Raw genomic sequence first — 26,370 nt, forward strand, 5'->3', positions numbered from 1 at the left:
TATATATATATAGAAACTAGAAATTATCAATCCATAATTTATGGAAAAGGGGGTGGGATTAAATAGGTGTTTACATACTTCTTCTCACTCCTTTTCGAATATGTTGACCTAGTCCAGAATTGTGGAATATTTCTTTTGTTACATGATTTCATTTAAGAAGTATGTGTATGGATTTGTACGTATATAAGTGTATATTTATAGAATCAGAATCAGAATCAGAATCAGAATCAGTTTTATTGCCAAGTAATTTTTACATCACCAGGAATTTGACTTGGTCCATTGGTGCAAAGAAGCAGAAAACAGATACCAAAATAAAATAAAAATATGTATGAAATATGTATGAAATATTAATTTTTTGTTTACTTGGTACTTGTCTTTACATATTCGGAATAAATATTTCAATCAATCAATCAAACTAATGCTAGCCAGTTTAGCTAACACTACATAGCAGGAAGGTGGCTTAAACAATTGCCCAATATGGCAGTGACTATTTTGCCATTACTGGCACTTTACCTGCTTAGGCTGCAGGTAGACAAACTTGACTCATGGCAAACTCTTGCATACAACAGACAATCATTTTAACATAATTCACTTTAGCCTACGCAAATAAATGCCACCAAACATGATAAGTTTAAACATGATATATATAAATCTTCACTATGATATTTAAAGGTTAGATAGCCACAATCAAGGCCACCTGAACCAAGGCAGAGAGCAGAGGGAGTATTCAGGTGGACATCACACTTTAACAGATATTGTCACATAACCAACAAGATCAAATGTTAAAATTCACCTAGATTGATGGGAGAGATGATCTCAGCAAAAATTAAATAAGCAATCCCTAATGTAGAATTTGTTTTTTTTGCAAAATAATTACTCAATATAGTTGTTAGATATCATATAATGCTTTTAAGAAAGTACAATATGACAAATGTAGGGTTAGTCTGTATCTCTGAGTGTTCCTGTGATCACTTGATGGTTGCTCTTAAAAAAAAAAAAGTTTAGTTTGTACTTTAAAACTTTCTGCGGTGTTAATTTTACAAGTTTGATAATTAGCTGGTAATTTAATGGTCCCAGGTTCTCGTACTAACCTTTCCATTTTCTCAGCTACTTACTGTCATCACCTGTAGACTTTTACCTACGCTGTTCAAGTACACTATGTTTTGTGTTTCAGATATGAAGGAGGAATTTGCTCCTCCTCTGTCAGGGATGCCAGGACAGTTTCCAGTCTACCTCCGTCTGCCCTACAGGCGAGACTCCTACTTCTGCTTCAGACAGCAGGCCAAACAGGCAGCCTTCCTCTCGATCCTGTCAGACTGCATCAGACACCAGAACCAAGGTAGGACTCTACAGATGTCGTTGATAGGATTGGTGCACTCACACATCAATAAAACTACCTCCATCCTTCCTGAAAACTGTAGAAAAAATAGCAGTTTTATGACGTATATACCTGCATGTCTTTGGCCACAGAATAAACGAAAGAAGCTGTGAAAAAGCAAAATTCTTTTAAGATGTTTTTTTTTCTTCTAAAATAGTGTAGAAAAACCATTGAAAATTGATGAAGTGTAAGTTGAGTGCAGAGGTATTTTAATCAGACTACTGTTCAGTTAGTAGCATGCATGTCTGCAGTCATTCACTGTGTGTGAATGCAGACAGCCGCTCTACTGAACTGTTTGGTGTTATTGCGTGCACAACTGTGAACATGGCCAAACGACAGAATGAGTTGTTTAAGGGGATGAGGAAGAAAAGAACTACCATGTTCACACAAGGTAAAGGCTGCTAGGACATCTCCTGGCAGCCTGATGTTCCTGTGACACCAGTTGCTGATATTTTTGGAAGTACTTGGTTCACGGGACTGTAGTCAACCCCCCATGGAAAAAAATACAAATACAAGCTGATCTTTTCAAGTTATTTTTAGGTTTAAACTTATTTCAGAGAAAACAATGCTTTGTCTTTTTAGGTAGAGGGATAATTATCTTTTTTTTTTGGTTTTGTACTACTACTGTTTGTTCCAGTCATAAGTCAGGGTTTGATTTCTTCATCTGTTTCAATATCTTACTTTGACAAGCAATTTCATTTAAACAAACTATTTGGTCATTTTCTTACACTTACATTACAATAAACTGAATATTTTTGGGATTTTAGACTCAGTATCCCTTAAAGTATTTAAAGACATTTCACTTAAAACATTTCACAATTTTCTGATATTTTTAAGCTAAAAGTTAAATCGAGGATGTGACTAAAAATGATATCTATTACTAACTAATTAAGCACTAGAGATACCTGTGGTATAAAAACTCAGACAATGACATAGTTGACTAAACTGATGCATACATTTTAGAAAACTCTATAGGTAGTGGCTACAGGTCTAAAACATCAGGTTCTACCTCCAAATGAGAGTACAAATGCAAACTTTACCCAACCAACCTATACATTGACTGTTCATAGTGTAAAAATATTGACTTGATTTCTTGAATAATCAGTTTTGTGGGTAGTTTTAAGAATAAATGAACAAAAATCGGAAAATAATAAGCACAAAATAAAGCCTTTACAATGCTTGATTTGTCCAACTTAAAAGTAAATAAAATATTTAAAAAATAAAAAATAACAGATCCTCACTGTTGAGAAGCTAGAAACATGAAATATTTGTAGTTTTAAACGAAATGCTTTTTGTAAATAGTCAAAAAGCCAACATTTTGTTTGTAAAACTCTTAATATGTAAAGGAATTAAAGCTATCAGATAAATGATGAGCAGTAAGAAGTAGAATATTTATAAGTATTAGCTGCCATTAAAGAAAATAGTTTCTCAGATGTGTACAGTACTTGAGTAAATGTTCTTCCGGCATGGTTGTTGAATACTCACAAGAGTTTGCTTGTACAGTTGAACTCCTTCAAAATTTGCCTTGGCAACAGACTTAGAGGAGCAGAATAAAAATCTTTTATCATGTTGATATAGAGAATTGGAGTAAATCAGTTTAATTCCACTCATTTTGCAGTCATGAATCAAAAACAACAGATGAGAGGCTGATGGCACACTGGGCAGACAGTTAATTTGTATGTCAGACTTGTTTTTCTCTTTCCTCTGTGTCAGACTTCCTGAAGAAAAAGACGTGTGAAGTTCAGGCCTTCCTCAAAGCCATCCAACTCTACAGACAGGACAAAGGCAAATATGAAGCCTGGGACATGTTAATAGGAAGCGATGTCAGGGTATGTCCCATCTTCCATCCATCCATTATCTATACACTGCTTAATCCTCGCTAGGGTCACAGAGGGGCTGGGGCCTATCCCAGCTGACTCAGGGTGAAGGCAGGGGACCAGGCTATCACAGGGCTACACTTAGCAGACAACCAAGACAACCAAGTACACTCACATTCACACCTAAATAGTTGATGCTACCTAACAGCAATGGATAAATGATTAAAACAGTTAGCTAAAATAACCTGTTTAATAAATGTTGAATTAGATGACGGAAAGTAATGAATACCTGTCTAATACTAATTGATAATGTTAAAGAAATTTACCAATAGTCCTCATGCAAAGTTTGCTGTAGTGTGGTGTTTATTAGTTTTCCGGTATATGGTGGGCTTACCAAGACAGAGCATGAGTCTGTGAAGGTAAGCCAACTCTGAACATTTGCAGAGTAAAACATTTTATACAGGTGGTTAGACAGCTGGGAGGGAACAGTATGTAAATACAGAAAAGAACTGTGATTGGTTTGCATATAGTTGCTTGAATTAAGGGGTCTGATAGACAACAAAGGGTGGGAAGGAGGGGTCTGGCAGACAGTTGCAAATAACAAAGGTGACTGAGATAAGGGGTCTGGCAGACAGCAAAAGGTAAAGGGATTATCAATAACAATGGGAATGGAATAATGAGTGACACTATGGATAGGAGGTGCCTGTAGCACAAGATGTGCCATTTTCTTCATCAATAACCACTTTAAAAGGCTAGCTAAAAATAACAGAGAGCTTTTGTATTTTTTTCTCTTCTGTTGCTTATTATAGTTGACATAGGGCAAAAGGCAGGGTATACCCTGGACAAGTTGCTTCAAATGAGAATTTCCACCCGAAACTCTGTTGTGTGAATGACTCAAGCCAATTTTATGACCAATGTATGTGCTCGCACGAAAAGGATGGTTACATCTTGTCCTGTGTATTTGAAATCTGAATGTCTGGATGCGTCCAGTGACTGCTGAGAAAGGTCAGCTGATGACAACGTAAAGTCCTTGTGGCAGCATGGAGAGACAGCTGGCAGGAGGGAACAGAGCCCAACGGGACGGACATGGGCTAGTGACCCATGTCTGTGGTCTCCTAAGCTTAGTAGCAAATGGCGACACCCACTCTAGCTACGACAAGTCAACAGAAGAAAATACCCTTAGAGTCTGCAAGAGTGAGGGCAAGAAGACTCATCGGCTGACACTATGGTAACAGACCCTGGACTGGAAATGACTATGAAAAGCACAGACTAGAATATCACCACAGAAGCTAAAGCAGAGCCCTAAACCAACAAAAAGAATATATCCTAAAACTTCCTCACCTAAAGAAAACAGTACTCAAACAAAAGACATGTTTCTACCCTAACTCTTAACAAAAACAACACGAGAAACAAGGAAACAATAAGGATGCTCACTCAACCACTGGTGCTCAAACATGTAGTCATATATACAGGTGCGTATTTGCAATACTCTTCTAATTTCTGACGTTCTAACCATAGACTGTATAAAAGGTGGACGTAGCAACTGGCCCTGAAAAATGAAGACAACCCGGAAGTGTCAAAAACCTGCAATATCACTACGTCCGCTAGTTGCTGGCTCCAAAAAGCCCTGGCTCCCATAGACTTGAATTGGAAAAGAAGAGATCACAGATCATGAAGTACCACATTCCTACAGCTCAGGATTTTTTTCTTATTAGTTTTCATAGTCATATCCAGAGATCAGGTGGCCAACAATACTGAATTTTTTAAAAATAGTCAAAATTTGGCGGGACAAGGGGCGTGGCTGGCTTGATTGACAGTTGGCAGCGACGATGCAGATGAAGCGAGCAGAAAGTGGTAAATGTGGGCAGGCAGAGAGGGCCTGCCTCTCAATCGGTCTGACCAATCACTGCTCCTATGGCTCCGCCCCCCTCCGACGATTTTTGCATCACTGACTCCAAAAATCCAAGACGTCAACCAGGAAGTAGCAAAACCCTGGCTTCATTTTCTCAGTGCAGAAACCAATGGGTGACGTCACGGTAGCTACATCCATCTTTTATACAGTCTATGGTTCTAACACACTGCACAATTTGTACCCAGATCTTAACCATAACTAACATTGCTCATACGACACACAAAATACAAACCAATGTTCAGATACAACCGGCTTGTTCTTTGTTGGGTATGGGAGAGAGAAGAAGAAGGCGAGGAGAAGGTTTACCTCTGTTTAAAAAGAGCTGCTCCCTGGGCTGGTCCAATCTGATAGCTCCATCATCCTCCACCTCAGCCAATCGGAAAGCTCCACTACTTCTGGTGAAATGGATGCTGTCCATACACAGTCAAGTTGAGGAAGAAAAGACTTCTGCCATCTTAATAGACACATTTCAAAATATAATAATATGACCCAGGGTCATAACAGCAGGAGGAAAAAGGAACAGTCAAGAACAAGGTTCTATAAAGATCCCTTCAAGTTTTTAAAAATCCTTTTCACAAAAGAGAAGAGTGGATCTCTGACAGCAAGGAAAGACCTGGAAGACCATCTGAAAGTGACATGCTCTGACCCAGGTTGGGATGAACAACTGACAATTCCATCAGACATTCCACCAATCGACCCTCTGGAACACCAGATGGAGACTGGTCCTCCAACTTGGAAAGAGGTGGAAAACATAGTTCACCAAGCAAGAACGGCATCACTTCCAGGACCAAATGGAGTCCCATATAGGTGTATAACAACCCACCTTATCTCCTGAGGTTTCTCTGGAAGCTTATGTGAGTAGTGTGGCAGAGGAAGGCGGTGCCCAAGGTGTGGTGTAGGGCAGGAAGGGTCCTGATCCCAAAGGAGAAGGAGGCAAAGAACATCAACCAATTTCGAGCAGTATCCCTCCTCAATCTTTTTCAGTGTCATGGCAAGGAGGATGTCTGGATATCTGGAAAGAAATAAGTACATTGACACGTCTGTACAGAAGGCAGGGATCATGGGGTTCTCTGGATGCTCGGAACATTCCAGCATGATTTGGCACAAGATCCAGATTGCAAGGACGAGGAAGAAGGACCTCCATGTAGTCTTCCTGGACCTTGCTAATGCCTTGAGGACCATGCCCCACTAATTCCTGTGGGTCTCCTTTAGCTTCTTATATATCCTAGATACCATTACGACCCTGGTGAAATCCTACTTTCAGGACCTGCAGATGTATTTTACCACCCCTGATTTCACTACATCTTGGCAGTCCCTCGAAGTTGGTATCATGGCAGGATGCACCATTTCACCACTGGCCTTTACAATGGGCGAGCAGTGGCTGAACTTGGACATGCGCCTCCCTCCTCTTAGGGCGCATATGGATGATATCACCACTCTGACCATCACTGCCCCATGTACCAGGAAATGTATTGCAAGTGTAAGTATTGGTTTTTCTGTCTTCTTCCCTTTATTGCAGCTTTGGCCTCCTTTACTTGCTGCTGTTCTGTTTGTCGAACAGATAAATTCAATCCAGAGACAAGCAAAAAAAAAAAAAAAAGTATTAAACAGAATTGAAAAACCAAAACATTTGTTGGTGGAGCAGCCCACTGTGGTTAAATTGTTGAACAGATGTCATGATGATGCGTTTTTTTGAGAGCGTCTGTTCCATCACAGATCCCTGAGCAGATTCCCATTTTTAATGTTCACTGTGTCTGTAAAGCTGAATTTCAGAATTGACACTTGAAAGTTAGTATGGCCACTCACAGATGAAGTGATTAATGTTTTATCTTGTAAAAATAGTGCATGTCAAGGTCTGGAATACATTAGACTGTAAGTGGACAGTTGTTCTCGTGGCTGTGGTCAGATAAATGGGTTGGCACATCTCTAAAATAGAAAGGCTTGTGGGATGCTCCCAGTCAGCAGCGGTCAGAGGAGGGAAGGATGCAGGCTGTCCTTCCTGGCTACTCAGACCCAGTCATCTGACCATATCTATGAGAGCCAACTTTTCTCTTACTGTGTAACATACTGGTGACATCGACATGCACCACTATTTTAAAATAGCCAGCATTATTCCCTTCATCTGTCACTGGCTTACATCCAAATGTAGGACGAATTCCAAATTCTGAGAAAATCTGCAAGGAAATGCAAACTAATGCTTGTTTCTATCCACGACTACATAAGACCCGATTGTTTAGTTGGAAGCCCAAGAACAAACTGGAAAAATGTTCAGTTCACAAATATAGAATTTATTTTGGCCACAGGTAAAGTGAGGCAGCGCTGGGCCTGGAGTGACAGAGCTCTTGTAAGAGATCTATCAGAAGGAGCCCCGATATCTAGAAATGATTCACATTTATCTTCTTGGGCTGGGCGTGCCCCGTACAGAGGTTGGACCTGTACACAACCGAGTTTAATTGGCCAATTACTGTGACGTGAACAGGCTAACCACTGTTCATGTGGAAAGTCGCTGAAATGTAAACAGAAACTGCATGGATCAAATAGAAAAAAGGAGTTTCCGCTGTCTCCCAGCATGTGAACAGTTCTCACTGGCCATGTTATCCTCAAGGATGTGCATTGTGCTCAGTAGAAAAAAGCAAACAAGGGTCAGTGGAGAAATACAGATTCAGAAGACATAATAGCTCGAAACATAATTCTAACAACTATTATATAAATACTATGAGCTAGTCTGTCAAGGTAAACAGTTAGAAGTGCTCATTTTCCAGCTTGGTGAAACAATGGTATACAAGAATCATGTGACCTCAAGATCCACTGAAGCTGCTGCACCACTCAAGAGATGAAAATATTGTAATTTGCTTTTATTAGTATGCCAAATTTTCCACCTCAGCAAAGTGCACAACGGTTTCTTTTTGGAACTTTTGGCATTTCCTCTCAGGCTTTTTCAATGTTTTAGATTATCGGTATCAAGCCTGGTAAGCTGCAATATGGCAGCTGAAAAATGACTTAAGAATAAATAACCACATAAATAGCTGTTAATGTGTCATGAAGTAATCATTTGCTGTCTGCTTCGCCTAGCTGACCAATCCTGCTTTCAACTGAGGTTCAAGATTCAAGAGTTTTATTGTCATATGCACAGCAAAACAGGTAGTTGTACTACACAATGAAATTCTTACTCTGTTCAATCCCCCGAAAGATACATTAAAGATAAATAAAACAAGCCAATAAGAACAGCAATAAACAATTAAAAGCAACAATAAAGTGTTTCAGTGTTACAAATGTGTGCGTGTGTTGCGTGCAGCGTGTGTGAGCGATTCATTTAGGACCACCCACCTAATTAATACAGATGTGGAAATAAATAAATGTATACATGAATATGTATTTATTTATTGTTGCATTTTATATTATTTATTTATTCATACTGAAGTTGTTTTTCCATACATACAGTGCTTCCTCAAAGATCAATTCTGGAAACAAAACTTGTTTTTCTTGCTGTTGTTGCTCCATATCCCAATAACTTCATAAGATTTAATCTGAGTGATGGATTCCTGGCTGAAACTGTACATATGAAGCAAAACTAGTAAGGCTCAGCAGTGTTGGCTCTACCCCATGAGTGCTTTAAGGAAGGTCTACAAGTGCTTTTGAATGCCTTTTATACCTAAGAGCAGGGGTATTCAATTAAAAGTCACTGAGGTCCAGTTATTAAAATTTCCTCCAAGTAAAAGGTCTAAACCAAAGTCCACTTTGTGTCTTATAGTGGTCCCCTATGGCCACATTTTCATGGTTTCAATAATACTTATTGTCAATTTTCAGTGCAGGGTATGTTTAACTGAGTGCACAGTTAGCTCTTTTACCATATATATAAGTAGTCCCAGGCAAAAGAATTGAGGCTTTTATTTTAGATTAGAGAAAACAAAAACCTCAGAATAAAATACATTTAAAAAAGTGCAAACAGAGCCGAATAACCCTTTTATCTCTTAAATTAAAGAGGTCCCAGTGTAAAGAACTGAAGGAGTCCACTTCAAGTAAAAAACTCAACATCCTTAGAAAACAATAAATAAAAGATTACATTTGCACGTTGCTGGGCTGTAAATGTATACGTGATGAGTTGGATAGATCTGTCATACTGGGCTTGCAGCTCGGTTATTTTGCGTGCCCTCAGCTCGGACTTCAGGGGATAACTTTGCTCAAAAGAGCTGTGCTTTGTTTCGTAGTTCATTGCTACTTTTAATTAATGCCACGTTTTCAGAGCATATGAGGCACACTGGTTGTGAACTGCTTGATTGAAGAATGAACATACATTTCTCCGTCCACTCGTCTTCAAAGCAGCGGTTTGCCTCAGCAACCTTCCTTCTTTTGGAGCAAGCCATGCTGTCATCACTGTCTCTTCTCTGCTCTGCTGTATAGACAAGCGCAAAGTGGCAGCAGCAGCAAGCTGTGGCAGTGCGCTGGCTGTGCAGGGTAACCATTTTATTGGCTAGACCAAGTAGAGCTATTGTCGTATTAACTGGAGTAGCAGCGCCCGCTGTCTATAGCCACGACCGTTGTAAAAAATGCTCCATGAAAATCTATTCTCGTGAATTCATCAGAGATTGGTCACGGGTCCAGACAGAACCATCACTCGGTCCGGATCCGAACCGAGGTCCACCATTTGGTGATGCCTGCCTAAGAGAATTCACTAAATTTGGTGAATGCAAATTCTCATAAATTAATCTGTTTTTATTTACTAGACAATGTATCAGTTAAGACAGATTTTAACTGCAGAATCAGGCTAATTTTCAAATCAGTTGCTGTATAGTGCCAGCTTTGAAGGGGATTTTGACAAATGTATGAGTTTCTGGCATTTCATAAACCTTGTTTATCCGTCTGCAGTCTGTCCCTACAGGCTGCTTTCAACAAATGTGTTATAAACTGTAGTCACTTTGTTTTAATATTATTGGAGTAGTGGTTTTATTAGATGAGTACTTTAACATTGTGGCTAAAGCTGTAATCTTTTACGGTACTGTGTGTTAAGATAAATGGAACTAGCTGTGCAGAAAGTATGATTAAATAGAGTGAATTCAGTGTACAAGACTATCAAAAACATTCAGACTTCAGGTATCCTAATAATTGAGTGGCTGGGGCGTATACCAAATGGGCTTAGATGCCCTAGCAGTGACTTGCCAGTTCCATTCCTGGCTGGCTTTACCTTTGCTGCATGTCACTCTTTTGCTCTTTTCCCCTGTATTATCAAATCAAGTTTATTGTCTTTTTGCTGCACATACACAGTAGTACAGGCAAGATGAGAGAGCGTTTCTTCAGGATTATTCAACTAGCAAGTTTTGCAGAATGCACGTCTGGGATAAGACACTAAACGTTCGCTATCGCTGTCTCCTGAAGGGGCCGCTGCATCCATGCGCGCTGCTATTCGTTGAACATGATGAACCTCTTCAGGTCCTGGTAGGTCTTCAGGGACACAAAGACACACGATGGTGTGACGATGGTGAGGCTGCAGATGCTGTCCAGAGCTAGCTGTTTGGCTGTCCGCCTGGAATAGTGTCGTCCCCTCCAGCTGTATGTCCGTCTGGAATGGTGTCATGGAACCATGTTTTTGCACACAGCAGTCTTTCCACTCTCTGCAGGTTTCTCCCGGCAAACGTAGCTCGTCCAGCTTGTTGTCGAGGGGGCGAACATTGGAGAGTAGGAGCTGCGGTCCTGCTGGTCTGGAGGGGTTAGCCTTTAGCATGGATCCCGGCTCTCTTCCTCCTCCTTTGTTTACGTTCTACCATTTGCACTTCCTTCTCTCTCGGGTAACTGCCGGCGTCGTCTCCAATCAGACTCCATGTTGGTGTTGTATGTCCAAATCACAACCGATCGCCACAATTCCAGCAGCGTTCACTGTCCTGATGCTCAGCAAAGTCTTCCGCTAGTTGTGCGGAATTAACGTCTGGGATAAACAAGACACTCAAAATTACCTGTGTATCTCTACTGCTTCAATCAAATGCTGTAGCTCTGAAACAAAAGCTTTCACTGCCCTGTTTACAGACTGAGGTGTATTTGCATGAAAGAGCAAGGAAAGGCATATACAAATCAGAGTCACAGCTGATTTGTGTCTTCTCACTGTTTGCTGTTAGTCTCAGAAAAACTATTCATGATGACTAAGGAAACATGGTAGCAAAGGAGTTTTTGTTTGCTTCCTGCTCTGTTTTCCGCTTAAACAGAGCAGGAATCCACCCACATAATGACAGCTGAAATGCTCCATTGTGTTCTTTTTCTCATACATTGTGTTTGTTCAAAATTAGCTGGAGGTGAAAGGAAGTTTGATTTGCTGGGGGAAACCTTTGGCTGAGGCCACCCCTTGTTAATGCACTTCCACACATGCACATACATGATTTAAAGTCACTTTTTTCTTTTTTTAAAACAATAACTTGTAATTTCCTGTTGTTTCTGCTTCCAGGCTGCTGCTTGTACATGTGCAGTAAAATTACACGAGTGCACTTCTTTTTCACACACACACACACACACACACACACACACACACACACACGCACACACACACACACACACACACACACGTTTACTTGGTTTCAGTTGGACCACTAAGCTATGGACAAACTGTTTTTCACATTTCACATTACACATGTATCTACAAAATTGACGAAAGGTTGTATTTTTCATGGAATCTTTCAATTCCTTGTTAGTTATTTATATTGTATATGTATATTTAGATATATACATTCCACATGCACTCCTCGGTTAGACATATGAAAACATTTCCCTATCAGTTTCAACCCAGCAGAAGTTTAATCTAAACCAACATCATAACAGATGCCCAAGCAACGGTACTCTTAGTTGTGTGAAGTGATTTAGGGAAGGCCCTTTTCCACATTTCAGCCCCAATATTCAAGGCACGGGACACCCTGGACAGGTCTCCAGTCTATCACAGGGCTACACTTAGAGACAGACAACCAAGCACACTCACATTCACACCTACGGACAATTTAGAATCACCAATTAACCTCACCATATTTTTGGACTGTGTGGGAGGAAGTCGGAGAACCCATAGAGAACCCACGCTGCACAGGGAGAACATGCAAACTCCACACAGAAAGATCCCAGGTGTCCTCACCGGGACGCAAACCAGCGACCTTCCAGCTGTGAGGCAACGATGCTAACCACTAATCCACAGCCCTTGCAACCCTAACCTGTAATATCTCTATTAAAAACAAAACAAAAACAAAAACAAAAAACAGGCATAAGTGTTATTTTTGTGACAAAGCTGCAAGTGTTTCAGTGACTCCATCATAGAAAAGAGTTGTATGAGGCATGTGCCAACATGCAGTATTTCCTTAGATGACAGTTTAGGGCATGGACATCTAAAAACACAGCTCTGTTAACTTGTTCTGTCAATGTCACCTCAAAGAATATTGCATTACTCGCCTGAGCATGAAAATAGATAAATTCTTTGAAATGTGGTGAAGTGATCTTGAATTGGATTAGCTCTTTTCTATTGTTGTAAACACACATTTGGACTGAGTGCCAGCAGCCCTGCTCTCCCCATGCAAAGAGAGATAGAGCTGGCCACTTCTCCAAAGCTGGTGTGTTGGTGCCCTCCTGCGGCTGGGATGTGCAAAACATGGTGTCCTGTGTGCGCCATAGCTGCCAGCACAAGACGTAGAACCACCTGAAAAGACTGCATTGTCGCAGCCATAGGACTATGCATCTGTAGTGGCTGCATTGAGGCGCACAAGATTGATTTGTTTTTCCAACAACATCTTCCAGTAACAACCATGCAGTTTTCCTGGTTGTGTGAGCTGGGACACTTTTATTAGAGTGCATGTGAACACTTCTTATGTGGCATTATTGAAAATATTGTCTCTGTTTCTCTCTGGCGGACATCATAATGAAGGTTGATGCCGACCGCGGATCTGCAGTCTGTATGAAACATTCCGATTCAAACTTACTCTGGAATGGATCTGAGATGGCACAGATTCACCAATGAAAGAGATAGGCATTTGTTCTGTTGTGAGGTATTGCTACCCATAGGTACCACTAACCCAGCCTCTGTTAGCACAAGTGTTGCTTTGGTAAATATTTCTACCTCCTTCTGACTTCAGCACCAAAAATAGCCACAGAAGAGTATTGCTACTGCTTGCTTGTGAGCAAGTGTCCAACTGTAATGCAAGGAGTGATAACTGAGCTGTGCACTCTGTGGACTGTTTAGCTCGGCAACCAATAGCACATCTGTCAACAGGCTTCTGCGGAAAGCAAGAAAAGACTATTATATTGAAGGAGGGTGTCATAGGTGTCACTAGCACCAGCCATTTGGGGCTAGCATAATGGTATTGCAGCATCTGATGCAGTCCCAAAGGATACATTTTTACAGGTGGACACGGATGCTGCATTAGCCAAGCTACATGAGGCTATCTTCAGCTACCAGACTAACAGCCCTCATCGTGGCTGGAGATTTTAATAGTGCCAACCTGAGGAAGGTGATGCCGGAACTTCGCCAGCACATTGCCTTCCCCACCAGGGAGACTGGACCACTTTGGACCACTGATATTCTCCCTTCAGAGACGGCTATGCATCAAAGACACAACCACCATTTGACTGGTCAGACCACACCTCCATTCTCCTTCTGCCCAGGTACAAGCAGCGGCTGAAGCGAACAGCCTCGGTGGAGAGGGATGTGTTGCGTTGATCTGACCAATCAGACGCCGCCCTGCAGGATGCCTAAGAGATAGCGGACAGGGACATGTTCCAACGGAGCTCTGGTGATCACGTCAGTTTGTTTACGGAGGCAGTTGTAGGATTTATTGGAAAACTAGTGGAGGACACTATGTCCAAAAGAACTGTCAGGGAGTTTCCCAATCAGAAGCCGTGGATGAACATGGCATCCACAACGCTCTGAAGTCCCGCACTGCCGCCTGCAATACAGGACTCGCTACCGGAGACATGGGACTGTATGGGCCGCTACGTACAGAGTCCGCAGAGCCATGAGGGAGACCAAGCAGAGGTATGGGGAGAAGCTGGAGTCACAGCTGCAGCAGAGGGACATCAGGGGACTGTGGCAGGAACTACGAACAATAACGGATTATAAAGCAACACCGATGCCCATGGTGAGTGCTGACATCTCTCTGGCCGACAAACTCAACAACTTTCAGTGAGGAGCCTCGAAGCCTGGGGAGAGGAGGAGACATGCACTGTGATGGAGCATGACAACGTGTGGATATTAGGAAAACAGCAGGACCTGACGGTATAACAGGCAGTGTCCTGAAAACATGTGCCAACCAGCTTGCACTGGTGTTCATGGAAATAGTCAATCTCTCGCTCTCCCTGTGCATCATCCCCAGGTGCTTTAAGCAGTCTGTCATTGTTCTGTCCCCAAGAAAGCCAAGCCCAGCTGTCTTAATGACTACTGGCCCATAGCCCTTACCTCTGTGGTGATGACATGTTTTGAAAGGCTGGTCAGAAACTTCATCACCTCCTCCCTACCTGCCTCCCTGGACCCCCTACAGTTAACATACCGGCTAAACAGATCCACAGACAATGTCATAAATCACCTGCTACACACAGCCCTGGCCCACCTGGACACTAGGAAGGGGAATTATGTGCAAATGCTGTTCGTGGACTTCAGTTCAGCGTTCAACACCATAGTCCCTTCCAGACTGGTCACCAAGCTGCAGGACATCGGACTCACCTCCTCCCTGTGCAGGTGGGTCTACAGCGTTTTGACCAGCAGACCACAGGTGGTTCGAGTGGAAATCACCTGTCCTCCTCACGCACCCTGAATATCGGTGCCCCCCAGGGCTGTGTGCTGAGCCCTCTGCTGTACTCACTGTACACTAATGACTACCTGTCCACATCAGACTCTAACACCATCATTAAGTTGGTGATGACACAGCAGTGGTGGATCTGATCTCCAACAACGAGGAGGACTATTTGATGGAGATCACCCACCTGGAGGAATGGTGCAGAGACAACAGCCTCCTCCTGAACGTCAGCAAGACCAAAGAGCTGATTGTGGACTACAGCAAGAAGCAGCAGAGGGAATACCACCCACTCAGGATCAGCGGGACAGAGGTTGAGCGAGTGGGGAGCTTCAAATACTTGGGTGTTAACAATCCAACTGGTTACTTTCCACCTTGTATATATATACATGTATAAAATATTACTATTTTCTTTATTTATTTTATCTCTGTTTGCACTGTTTGAAAATGTTATTTATTTTTGCTTGTTTTTTTTAATCTATCTATCTATTGATCTATTGATCTATCCAACTATCGATCTATCTAGTGTGTTTTATTCTTTATTCTTATTCATCTTTTGAGTATTGTTTTGGTGTGGTACAGGTGCACAACCCATTTCACTGTGCATTATACCATGTATAACTGTGTTTGTGACCAATGAAAGCCTTGAATCTTGAATCTCAGTGTCACATGAAATGAATGCTACAAAAGAGGACTATTTACTACAATTTAAGTAAAGTAACTGCAAATAAAGCATGCAGCTGTGATTAGAAAATAAAGAAGGAAATAGTGAATGAAAATCAGGAATTGCTGGGCGCTGCTATAGCTCACCTACAGTCCCGATGTGGAGGTCATGAGTTTGAATCCTGCTCATGGAGATTGTGAAGGTGTCTTCCCCCATGTGTTTAAGCTTCCCTCATAGCAGCATAGGCTGGATTGTGTTAAATGTACTGGAGAAATCCAAAACACATTTCTTGGTAGATGATGGCATCCTCAACAAAAACTCTGGAATTATTAATTTTTCTCTGGGTTGTAGTGAGCATCTAGATAATGCTAATAGCTTGTGACCAAAGTAAACAATACTTCCATGGATTGGCATGGCAACCTGACACAAGAAAAGCCAAAAAGGAAAAAAACAAACGTAGTCAGTCCAGCCAAGTGTCCACTACAGCTTGCAAATCTATTGTAAAGTTTATCACACACACACACACACAAAATGACCACAACACTAGGAAAAATGGCAAAAATTTAGCTTTACTGTCCTGCTGCTTCTGTTTTCGTATTTCTTTAGTGTTTCTGACACTTTCAAGAAACCTTAGAGGTTTACATTCGTATTTATCCACATAGTATAATTCAGGATCTACAGTTATTTTAAATATGCTTTTTAAAGATTTTTTTTTAAAGCATTGTTTCTTGAATTTAGACAGAGCAGTGTGCACAGACAACAAATGTGTAGAAAGAGGACAGAAGGACATACAGTAAAGGTCTGGCTGGCTGGGATTCAAACAAAGAGCTCACGGCTGACTGCATTTAAGCCCATGTGGTATGCATGCTGAACACTCAGCTATCAGGTCGCCCCCATTTTACATAAGTTTAAAAAAAAAGGTTACATCATCTGGGTCTTAAGTTTGACGCTTACAATATTAAAATCTATATTTTTATACAAATTGCCACTAAAAGTTTGGCACACTGAGTTATTTTTGACACTTTAAATGAACTGTTGAAAAATATATAAATGAAAATAACAGTCACCGTGCTGTTTCTATGTGTGTTTAGGTGATGGCTAATGTCGTGATGGAACAGCTGCTGCCCACTCTGGAGAAAGACATGCTGCCTCGCCTCAAGGCCAAGAAGACAGAGAAGAAGAGAGTTTGGTTTGCAGTGAGTTATTTCATCTTTGTACAGTGCCTTCAGAAAGTATTCACCCCCACACTAAGGTTTCCCCTTTTCAGCACTGAATGGTGGTAAATTTAAAATTCAATTTAGAGAAGAATTTACCAAAAAATGCTCTTCAAAGTCAAAGTGAAAACAGATTTCACCACCAAGGCCACCAAGATACCTATGACTACTCTAAAGAGGTTGCAGGCTTCAGTGGCTGAGACATGGGAGACTGTGGATACAGCAACTGTTGCCTGTTCTTCATCAGTTAAATCTTTACAGAAGAGTGGCAAAGAGAAAGACACTGTTGAAAAAAGCTGAAATTAAATCTTGACTACAGTTCACCAGAAGTCATGTGTAAGACTCTAAAGTTACCTAGAAGAAAATTCTGTGGTCTAAGGAGACCAAAATGGAGCATTTTGGTTCAATTTCAAGCTAAAAAGTTGCACAATCACCCCCCCCTCACTTCCTGTTTCTTCCAATGTGAACCTTTCCAAATGAGCAGCTGCCTCACAGTCCACCGGATTTAATTACTTGCTAGAGCCACTGCAGCTAACTGTAAAATGTCTTAGCCATGAGCAAAGCATGTCACATGATCTGTTGTTGGCTATAAGAGTACTCCAAGAATATGAGAAACTGTTATTTTTGATGGCAATGTCCCCAGTGTGTCCTCAGAAATATGATCTGTCTTGCTAGCTCCTGTCAGTTCTCTCACTGATATCCTGATATCAAAGAATTATAGCAGTCCAGCCTTGAAGTAACAAACGCCTGAAATAGTATTTCACTTGGACACAGGATGTTCCAAATTTTGGCAGTGCTGCACAGGTGAGTATCATCAGTTTATGTTGAATATGTGTGGGCTTTCATCTTATCTCATAGCAATGAGATAGAAATTCTACTCAGTCTAAGGACAAATCACATCCTGCCACAGGGCACTGTGCATTGAGCATGCAATCACATATCAAACAACCAGTTACACATCAATTGGGCAATGCTCTTAGTTTCCTGACTGTTTCTCGTTTGAGACGCTCTGGGTTTGTACTATGCCATGCTTTAGAAGGGTGTGGCAGTGGCTCTGAATCACATTAAGCTTCTCAGATCCCGTTACAGTTGATTGCCATTCAGACGAACTGTTTGTTTTGCTGAAGGATGAATAAAAAATTAAACACTTTAAAGTGGGTGTTTGTGTGTCTGGTCACAAATATATATAAACAGGTTTGGGGTGGGTCCAGACTTAGACATAACTGTTGGCATTGGGTCAGTTGTAGTACTGAATGATGTGGTACAGGCAGATGTGGATTTGTTAAATTGAATCCATACAGGACAAGCTGAAATAACGTGTGTGTTTATTTGTATATAGAGGTGGGAAGTAAGATCTGATCATATGCGGCCAGTTGAGAACAGAAGTATGATAGTGTGTTCCATTATCTCTATGTTCCATTTGTATGATTCATTACACTGAGAGTACAAAAACACACAAAAGACTCTGAGCTCTTAATGAGACAGTGGGGTGGAGCAAGGAACATCCAAGATATGTATAATAGAACAAGGTTGGCAATCACATCACAGAAGCTTAAAAAGGGAGCTGAAGTGAAGCATAGTGACCTGCAACACTGTTCCATACACCCAGTTCCATTCAGAACCCCTTCCATCTAAGGCAGCAGACTTTTCTTTTCAAAATTGTTGGTACCCTTCTGTTAAAGAATAGTCACTGAAATTAATAATAAATAAAAATGCAGTGAATATTAACCAATGAAAATCAGACATTGCTTTTGAATTGTGGTTCAACAGAATCTCAAAAAAAAAAACAACAAACAACTAATACAACTGACCTGGACAAAAATGATGATAGCTTTTCAAAAGTGGTTGTCTTCCATTAAGTCCACTTAGGCTCAAACAGCGGTGCATGGTGCAATCTGATGCTGATGTACCTGGACCTTGGAGTTCACCTCTAATCTCTTTGGAAGTTGTTCTGGGCTCTTTGGTCACCATTAATATTATCCATCTCTTCCGTTTGTCATCAGTGTTCCTCTTACTTTTGTCAGTTTTAAGATATTTCAGTGACCATTGTGAGTTTTTCTTTCTTTAACAGAAGGCTACCAACAATTTTGTCCACTTTTGTATATTATGTCAGTTAACATGCATACCCAAGTTAGTGTTGGTGAAGAACTCTAGAACTGAATTTGAAACAATGTGTCTCAGTGATGTGAATGTGAAGGCCCTTTCAGACACTTACAGCTAAAGATATCTAATTTCTAGTGGCTGTGCTGGTATACATCACAGCGCACAGCTTGCAGAGCGGCATACGTCATAGCATAGTGCAGGTGCTATGAAGTTGGCCAATAGAAACAACGCATCTTTTGTATTGGCACACCTTGGCTTTTGAATTCCCATGTAGAGATCAGCGCAAGAGCTGCTTGTCACCAAACTTTTGTCCAGTTCAAATACAGTGCTGTGAAAGAGTATTTGCCCCCTTCCTGATTTCTGTTTTTGCATATAATTACCACACTTAAAAGTTCCAGATCATCAAACTAATATTTACATTTATTTGATATTAGATAGAAGTACCCTACAGAACACAAAGGGCAGTTTTTCAATGAAATAGTTACATTTATTGAAGATATATTTAAAAAAACAAAAAACAAACAAAAAAAACCTATATCACCCCTGTGACAAAGCAATTGCCCCTCTAAACCTAGTAACTGATTGGGCCCCCCTTGGCAGCAACAGCTGCAGTGAAATGTTTGTGATAGCTTGTGGTCAGTCTTAGATCACCACAGAGGAATTTTGGCCCACTCTTTCTGTAGAGTGTAGAATGTTTTCTCCATTTGTGGCTGTCACTGTGGTTCTCTGGAGTCTCAGAGCCTTGAAAATGACTTCCAACACTTTCTAGACTGATGGATGTCAATGACTTGTAAGTGATGTATAGATTCAACAAGTCTGGCAGTAATCATACATGGTTGTGACTGGTGAAACTGAACCCTATTGCCAAACGAATTTGGTCATTTGGTAGATTGGTACCTAGGGGGGCAATTACTTTTTCACAGAAAACATGGTCGGACTGGACAGCATCTTTCCTTCAATAAATGATTTTAAAAAGTGCATTTTGTGTTTTCCTGGTTTATCCTTGTCTCATATTAAAATTAGTTTGATGATCTGAAATATTTTAGTGTGACAAATATGCAAAAGGAGAAGATATTTGTAGGGGGGCAATACTTATTCACAGCACTGTATGTTGACACTGTTGTGTTAGCTATCTCTTTGTGTGGTTGCAGGATAGGTAGGCTGCTTGGTTACTGTTATAATTACCTGCAATTCTAGTGCAGTGTTACAGGACTTTGCGGGGTGCTGACAAATTATCATTTAAATTTGAAATAATACATTATTCAAACTGTAAGCCATTTCCTGCATTGCATGTATCTACTGTAGTTGTACACCTGTAAATCACTGTGAAAGCAGTAAGCAAAATTTAAGAGCTGAGAAGATTCTGTTTACTTTTTTGTTTTTGCCTGACTTATTTTGACTAATTCACTGGCTTTTTTTCAGACAGTGGAGGCAGCATACATTCTGGTTCAGGAGCATCTGTTGGAGGGACTGTCAGCACTGAAGGAGGAATGTCGGACGGCCGTTCGACAGCAGGAGGTGCTGATCCACTCCGACATGGACCAGATCCTCAACTCCAGACAGCAGCTCGAGGCAAAAATCCAAGGTGCTGTTTTAATTCTCCGATTAACTTTGCGTCTCAGCACATTCAGTGGCAGACTAACATGCAGGGCTGTCAGATACAACATAAATGCTTTCATCTGTGATAAAAGAATGAAACTGTCTGTAGATGGGAGGTGATAAAAGCCAGGGCTCTGACATGAATGTCAATATCATACTGGGAAACCTGTGGTAAGGAAGAAGGGGTCAGAGGTTCAGGTTGTTTTCTGACATGTCATTTCTTTCTCTAGCCAAAGTCTTAGAGCCAGCAGAGAAACTGTGCTCAGAATCAGTTCAGCCACATCTGGCCTCAGTTCTGGAGGAACTGATGGAGCCGATCAGCTCTGGTTTCCACGAAGGGCAGCAACTGAGTGAACAAATGATGGACCAAGTGTGTCAGGACGTTCTGCTGAGAGGACAAAATGAACAACTGAAAAAAGTATATTTATGTGTTTCCATCACTGATCATTTTTTTTGGTGAACTATCTACTCAACCAAACAAAGTGAATCTGTTCTTTTGTTCCTGATTGCTCACCCATTGCTTGTCACGTTAGTCAGGAAACTAACAGATGTCGAAGCACTGCCCAAAAAAAGCACAAACTATTTTAAAGGCTGTGATGTTACAAGTAGGGGTCAACCCACATGATTTATCTGGCAGTAATACTCTTCCACCTTCTCTATATTTTATGTCAGACAACCTTTTGTATTATTGTGTATTCATAATAGCCATCTACAGAGAAAACAAATTGCTAAAACAATGTCCAATGTAGCATCACAACTGTGCACAGCAAATTCAGTGTTTGACGGTACCTGTCTATAACTCTTATATATGACAGTTCATAGTTAATAATTTTGGGACAAAATTGCTATTAAATGAAGAGTTACCTGCAGATGTATGTAAATAAAAGAACCCCCCACCCCAACCCTCCTTATTTTTGTGGTCTTTCAGGCTCTGGCCAACATGGCAAGACCAAACTTGTTGAGCTGTTACCAGAAGATTGGCTCCCTGCAGGATAAACTTCAGCACCTATGGGAGAGATTTGGCTTCTCCAACATCACAGGAGTGATCCACAGTGCTCAGATTGACCTGCAGCAGGTACAGCTGCTGTCACTGACATACTAATTATTTATTCACTCACCACCCTGCAGGCAGACTAAGTTTAAGACAGACATGGTGAGGAATGTCCTGACTCCATGATTAATTAGTCAACATTTATGGCTCATTGATGTTTGTAATGTGCACGTTCTTTTATCCCTGTTACGAAGTGTTTCAACTGAAAAAAATTAAGAAAAAAAATAGACCTGTTTGAATAATATAGGTTGACTTCTTATTTTATTAGTACAGAACAATGTAGAGAACTTGCAAGAAATGTTAGCAACTTGTCACTTTTACCCAATACTGACAGTCATTTTGCTATTTAAACTTAGCTGTAGCTAATTAATTTTAATTGTGTAACATGTCCAGATAACTCTGTCTGTTGGTTTATGGAGACAATACTCAGATTCTTATTTTAACACCAAAAGGTTTTTTTGTTTACTGTAATCCTCACTTCCTGTACATATTCCATCCATCCATCCATCCATTTTCTATACACCACTTAATCCTCACTAGGGTTGCGGGGGGGTGGAGTCTATCCCAGCTGACTTAGGGTGAAGGCAGGGGACACCCTGGACAGGTCGCCAGTCTATCACTGGGCTACACTTAGAGACAGACAACCAAGCACACTCACATTCACACCTGTACACATTGATCATAAAAAAAAAAAAATCTTCTTAATGCAGTTTTAATGTAGGCGATAGGGGACACAATCCTTGTTCATATTTTCTTAACTTGGACTTATGATTTCAGAGTTACAGTGTTTTTTGTTTGACCAAGTATATGTTTTATACCCTACCATACATGAAATGTGGCCTGCTGCTGGACATTTGATCTGTTTGCATGGTGTGTTTTCTCTGTATGTATTTGGAGTGTTAAATCTGATCTCATCCTTTGTGTCTTGTCTTAGCTAATTGAGAATGCCGCTTATACGTTTGAGCAGCTGCTCAACAAGGCCATCGAGGATAACCCAGACAACGCTGGTTCGGCCATTGAAAAGGCAAAACACAGAGTTGTCAAGGTCAGTTTGTCATTTATGACAGAAAACCAGCAGGTGCTGAAATTAAATTAATAACTAAAAAACTCGCTCGGACAGATTGACAACTACAAATATATATATAAATATATATATACAGTCGTGGAAAAAATGATTTGACCGCCCTTGTTGTTCATTACAATTTTCTGGTACAACTAAAGGTATAGTACCTGAAGAATACAATGAACACAACAGAAAATGCAGCTGATTACATAATACCTTATGTCCTATTTGACATGCTTAAACTTAATTGTATTCCCAGGGTATAAAAGAGGCCATTTCATGTCATAAGCAGCACTGCACATGCAAAGGCTGTTTCCTGCACACATTAAAGCTGATGCACAACTCAGAAGTTGTCATCTCTCACATGATGCCTAATACAAAAACAATTATGTGAAGCCACAAAGGCAGCCATCTTGACACTGCTGGAAATAAGCATGATTGAGAGACAGGTAGCGAAAAAACTGAAGATCTCTAAGACAGCCGTTCATTACACCAAGAAAAAACAAGAACATGGTACGACCAAATTGCTAGCTGGTCGCGGCAGGAAACGTAAAACATGGGGGTGGAGCAGTGTCATCTGGGGTTGTTTCAGTATGGGTGGAACAGTGCAAATACAATTGTGTGAAGGGCAAATGAACCAGGTCATGTAGAGGGCAACTCTTGAAAACAGTCTTCTTCTGTCAGCTGGAAAACTCTTGCATGCCTCCAGTCACTGGATTTTCCAACAAGACAATGCCCCTTGCCACACGGCAAGGTCAGTTAAAGCCTGAATGGAGAACCAGAACATTCCAACCATGCCTTGGCCTGCTCAATCACCAGATCTAAATCCAATTGACAACCTGTGGAAAATCATCAAATGCAAATAGAGAACCACAAGCTCAAAAAACAAAGCAAATTTGTTTGAATTTGTGCAACAGGAATGGACTGCTGTGACAGCAGAACAATGTCAGAAGCTGGTGGAGAGCATGCCAAGATGCATGGCTGCAGTCATCAAAAACAATGGTTATGTAATCAAGTACTAACTCCTGTGTGTATCATGTGACTAAAACAAACAGAAAACATGGAATGCCTCAAAGCACTGTTTTTGGCAGTACAGTGCCATAGCGATTGATGTAAGAACTTCAGTGATTGTGGTTATTATCAAGAAAACCATGGAAAATGGCTAGATATCAGCTCTTAAATTAAACTCTTCTGAGCTATTTTTGTTGTTATCATTATATTTGTCCAAACTAATGTACCTTTAGTTGTACCAGGCATTAAAATGAAGAAGAAATGAAAGAAAACAAGGGTGGTCTAATAATTTTTATAGGTCCAGGTGTACTTATCTTTACCTTTTGTCATGTTGCAGCAATACAACTATGACAGCAGCACAGTAAGGACGAGGATCTTCCAGGAGGCTCTTGTTTCCATCACTCTGCCCTTCATTAAGAAGAACCTGGCTCCTACCTGCAAAACTGTGAGGGTCTCTTTCACATACGCATTTATACCTCTATTATTGTGAGATCTATCACTGACATAATGAATTTCCAAGCTCCTTAAGCTGCCAGTGGACTTGCTATTTACTACACTGTACACATAGATGTAGATAAATAGATAGAACTTGGAGAGCTGATAAAGTAATATAATGTGGGTTCATGAGAGGATAATTAAACATCAACTTTAGTTAAAAAGGTAATGGTGAAATTAACTGTGTCCAGAATAATAAGTGTTAAAATAATGTTTTATAACTTTGATGAACAACTAGTAGGTGATGTTTACTTCATTTCACCATAACCAATAAGGCTATTTGCCCCATCATGCACTTTTTGCGCTGGTCAAGTTTATTTATTTATTTAATTATTTATGTAGATACTTTATTAATCTAGAGGGAAATTCAAGCAACCAGCAGCATATAAACACAGACTTCACACTCAGAATATACAGAAACAAGTAGGTAGAAAAAATATTAGTAACTGTGCAGAAGTAAGGTGCAAATCACTACTAATGGTAATGTGCAAATAACCAGAGATGTCTGTTTAAATACGTTTCTCTCTGAGAGGAGATGAAGAGCCGTATGGCCTGTGAGACAAACGACTTCCTCAGTCTGTCAGTGGAGCAGGATGGAGACAGCAGCCTGGTACTGAACACACTCCTCTGCTTGGTGATGGTGCTGTGCAGAGGGTGGTGGGCATTGTCCATGATGAAGAGCAGTTTGCCAAGAGTTCTTCTCTCTGCTACTGATGTTATGGAGTCACGCTCTGTGCCGACCACAGAGCCCTTTTTCCTCACCAGCCTGCTCCAGCTGGCATCCGTCTTCTTTTTAAATAGATTTTTTGGGCTTTTGCCTTTATTTAGAGCAGTAGAGAGAGACAGGAAAGGGGAGAGAAGAATGGGGACAGACCTGCAGCAAAGGGTCATGAGCGGGATTCGAACTCACAACCGCCGCGTTGGGGACTGTAGCCCCTGTTCATGGGTCACCCGCTCAACTAGGTGAGCTATAGGGGTGCCCAGCATCCGTCTTCTTAACGCTGCCTCCCCAGCACACCACAGCATAGAAGAGGACGCTTGCAACGACAGACTGATAAAACATCAGTAGAAGTTTCCAGCAGATGTTGAAGGACCCCAGCCTCCTCATGAAGTAAAGCCTGCTCTGAGCCTTCTTGAACAACGTGTCAGTGCTGAATGACCAGTCCAGTTTGTCATCCAGCTGCAGCCCAAGGTATCTGTAGGTCCTGACTACCTCCACATTGGACCCCTCAATGGAGATGCGTTGCATAGGTGGCCCGGACCTCCGCAAATCCACCACCATCTCCTTGGTCTTGGCAATGTTGAGCTGCAGATGGTTTGCCCTGCACCACATCACAAAGTCCTCCACCAGGTTCCTGTACTCTAGCCGTGGCAACAAGAGGAGGAGAATGAGAATAAATCCTGTTGTAGAAGTGGGTTGCTCTCACCCAATCCCCCTCTGCTAAACTGGTGGTCTTTTCTTTGTTGCAGCCTGTGATGGTTTTCATTCCAAGACCTCCCTCATGCTGTTATTTCCCAGCTTCTGCTCCAGCTTCTGCTCCAGCTTCCTGCTGTAGGACTCCTTAGCCTCTCTCAGCTGGACCTTGAGTTCTCCCTGTACGTGCTTCAGCTCTGCCCGGTCTCCATCTTTAAATGCTCTCTTTTTCTTGTTGAGGAGCTTCTTGATGTCGCTGGTAATCCATGGCTTGTTGTTGGGGAAGCAGCACACAGTGTTGGTGGGCAATGTCCATGCAGAAGTTCAGGTAGTCCGTGGTGCAGTGTGTGACCCCCTCAGTGTCCTTGCTGTGTGGTTCCTGCAGCACACTCGAGTCAGTGCACTCAAAACAGTCCCTCAGAGCCTCCACTGCCTCTGGACACCATTTCCTGAAGGAGCGTGTGTTTGTGGCTTCCCTGAGTACCCTAGGTTTGTATTGAGGCTGTAGAAGGACAAGGTTGTGATCTGATTTCCCCAGTGGAGGCAGGGGAATGGCACTATATGCATCTCTCACATTGGCATAAAGGAGGTCTATGAATAGAATAGAATAGAATGCTTTTTATTGTCATCATACACAATCCAATCCAATCCAATCCAACTTTATTTGTAAAGCACTTTCAAAACAACCACAGTTGAACAAAGTGCTGTACACAATAGAATAAAAAATATATTTAAAATACAAATTAAATTAAATTAAAAGACATAAGACAATGACAAGCATACAATAGAAACAATAAAATGAAATAAAATAAAATAAAATCAACAATTCACTATGTGTCAAAGGCCAAGGAAAATAGATGGGTTTTAAGAAGTGATTTAAAAACAGACAAAGAAGAGGCCTGTCTA

The 26,370-nt window shown here is 41.1% G+C and overlaps 1 protein-coding gene across 1 annotated transcript in view; it reads left to right on the plus strand.

Moving 5' to 3' along the window:
• Positions 1 to 26,370, plus strand: part of niban1a (niban apoptosis regulator 1a) — a 63,005-nt gene that overhangs the window by 24,474 nt on the left and 12,161 nt on the right. The window contains exons 5-12 of the mRNA XM_008280992.1: positions 1,175 to 1,339; positions 3,092 to 3,207; positions 16,606 to 16,710; positions 20,254 to 20,416; positions 20,661 to 20,848; positions 21,359 to 21,505; positions 22,416 to 22,526; positions 23,893 to 24,000. Of these exons, the coding sequence (XP_008279214.1) occupies positions 1,175 to 1,339; positions 3,092 to 3,207; positions 16,606 to 16,710; positions 20,254 to 20,416; positions 20,661 to 20,848; positions 21,359 to 21,505; positions 22,416 to 22,526; positions 23,893 to 24,000 (1,103 nt within the window). The remainder of the gene's footprint in view (positions 1 to 1,174; positions 1,340 to 3,091; positions 3,208 to 16,605; positions 16,711 to 20,253; positions 20,417 to 20,660; positions 20,849 to 21,358; positions 21,506 to 22,415; positions 22,527 to 23,892; positions 24,001 to 26,370) is intronic.

The sequence above is a fragment of the Stegastes partitus genome, unplaced genomic scaffold, assembly GCF_000690725.1.
Source record: "Stegastes partitus isolate 25-593 unplaced genomic scaffold, Stegastes_partitus-1.0.2 Scaffold218, whole genome shotgun sequence".
Classification (NCBI taxonomy): Eukaryota; Metazoa; Chordata; class Actinopteri; family Pomacentridae; genus Stegastes; species Stegastes partitus.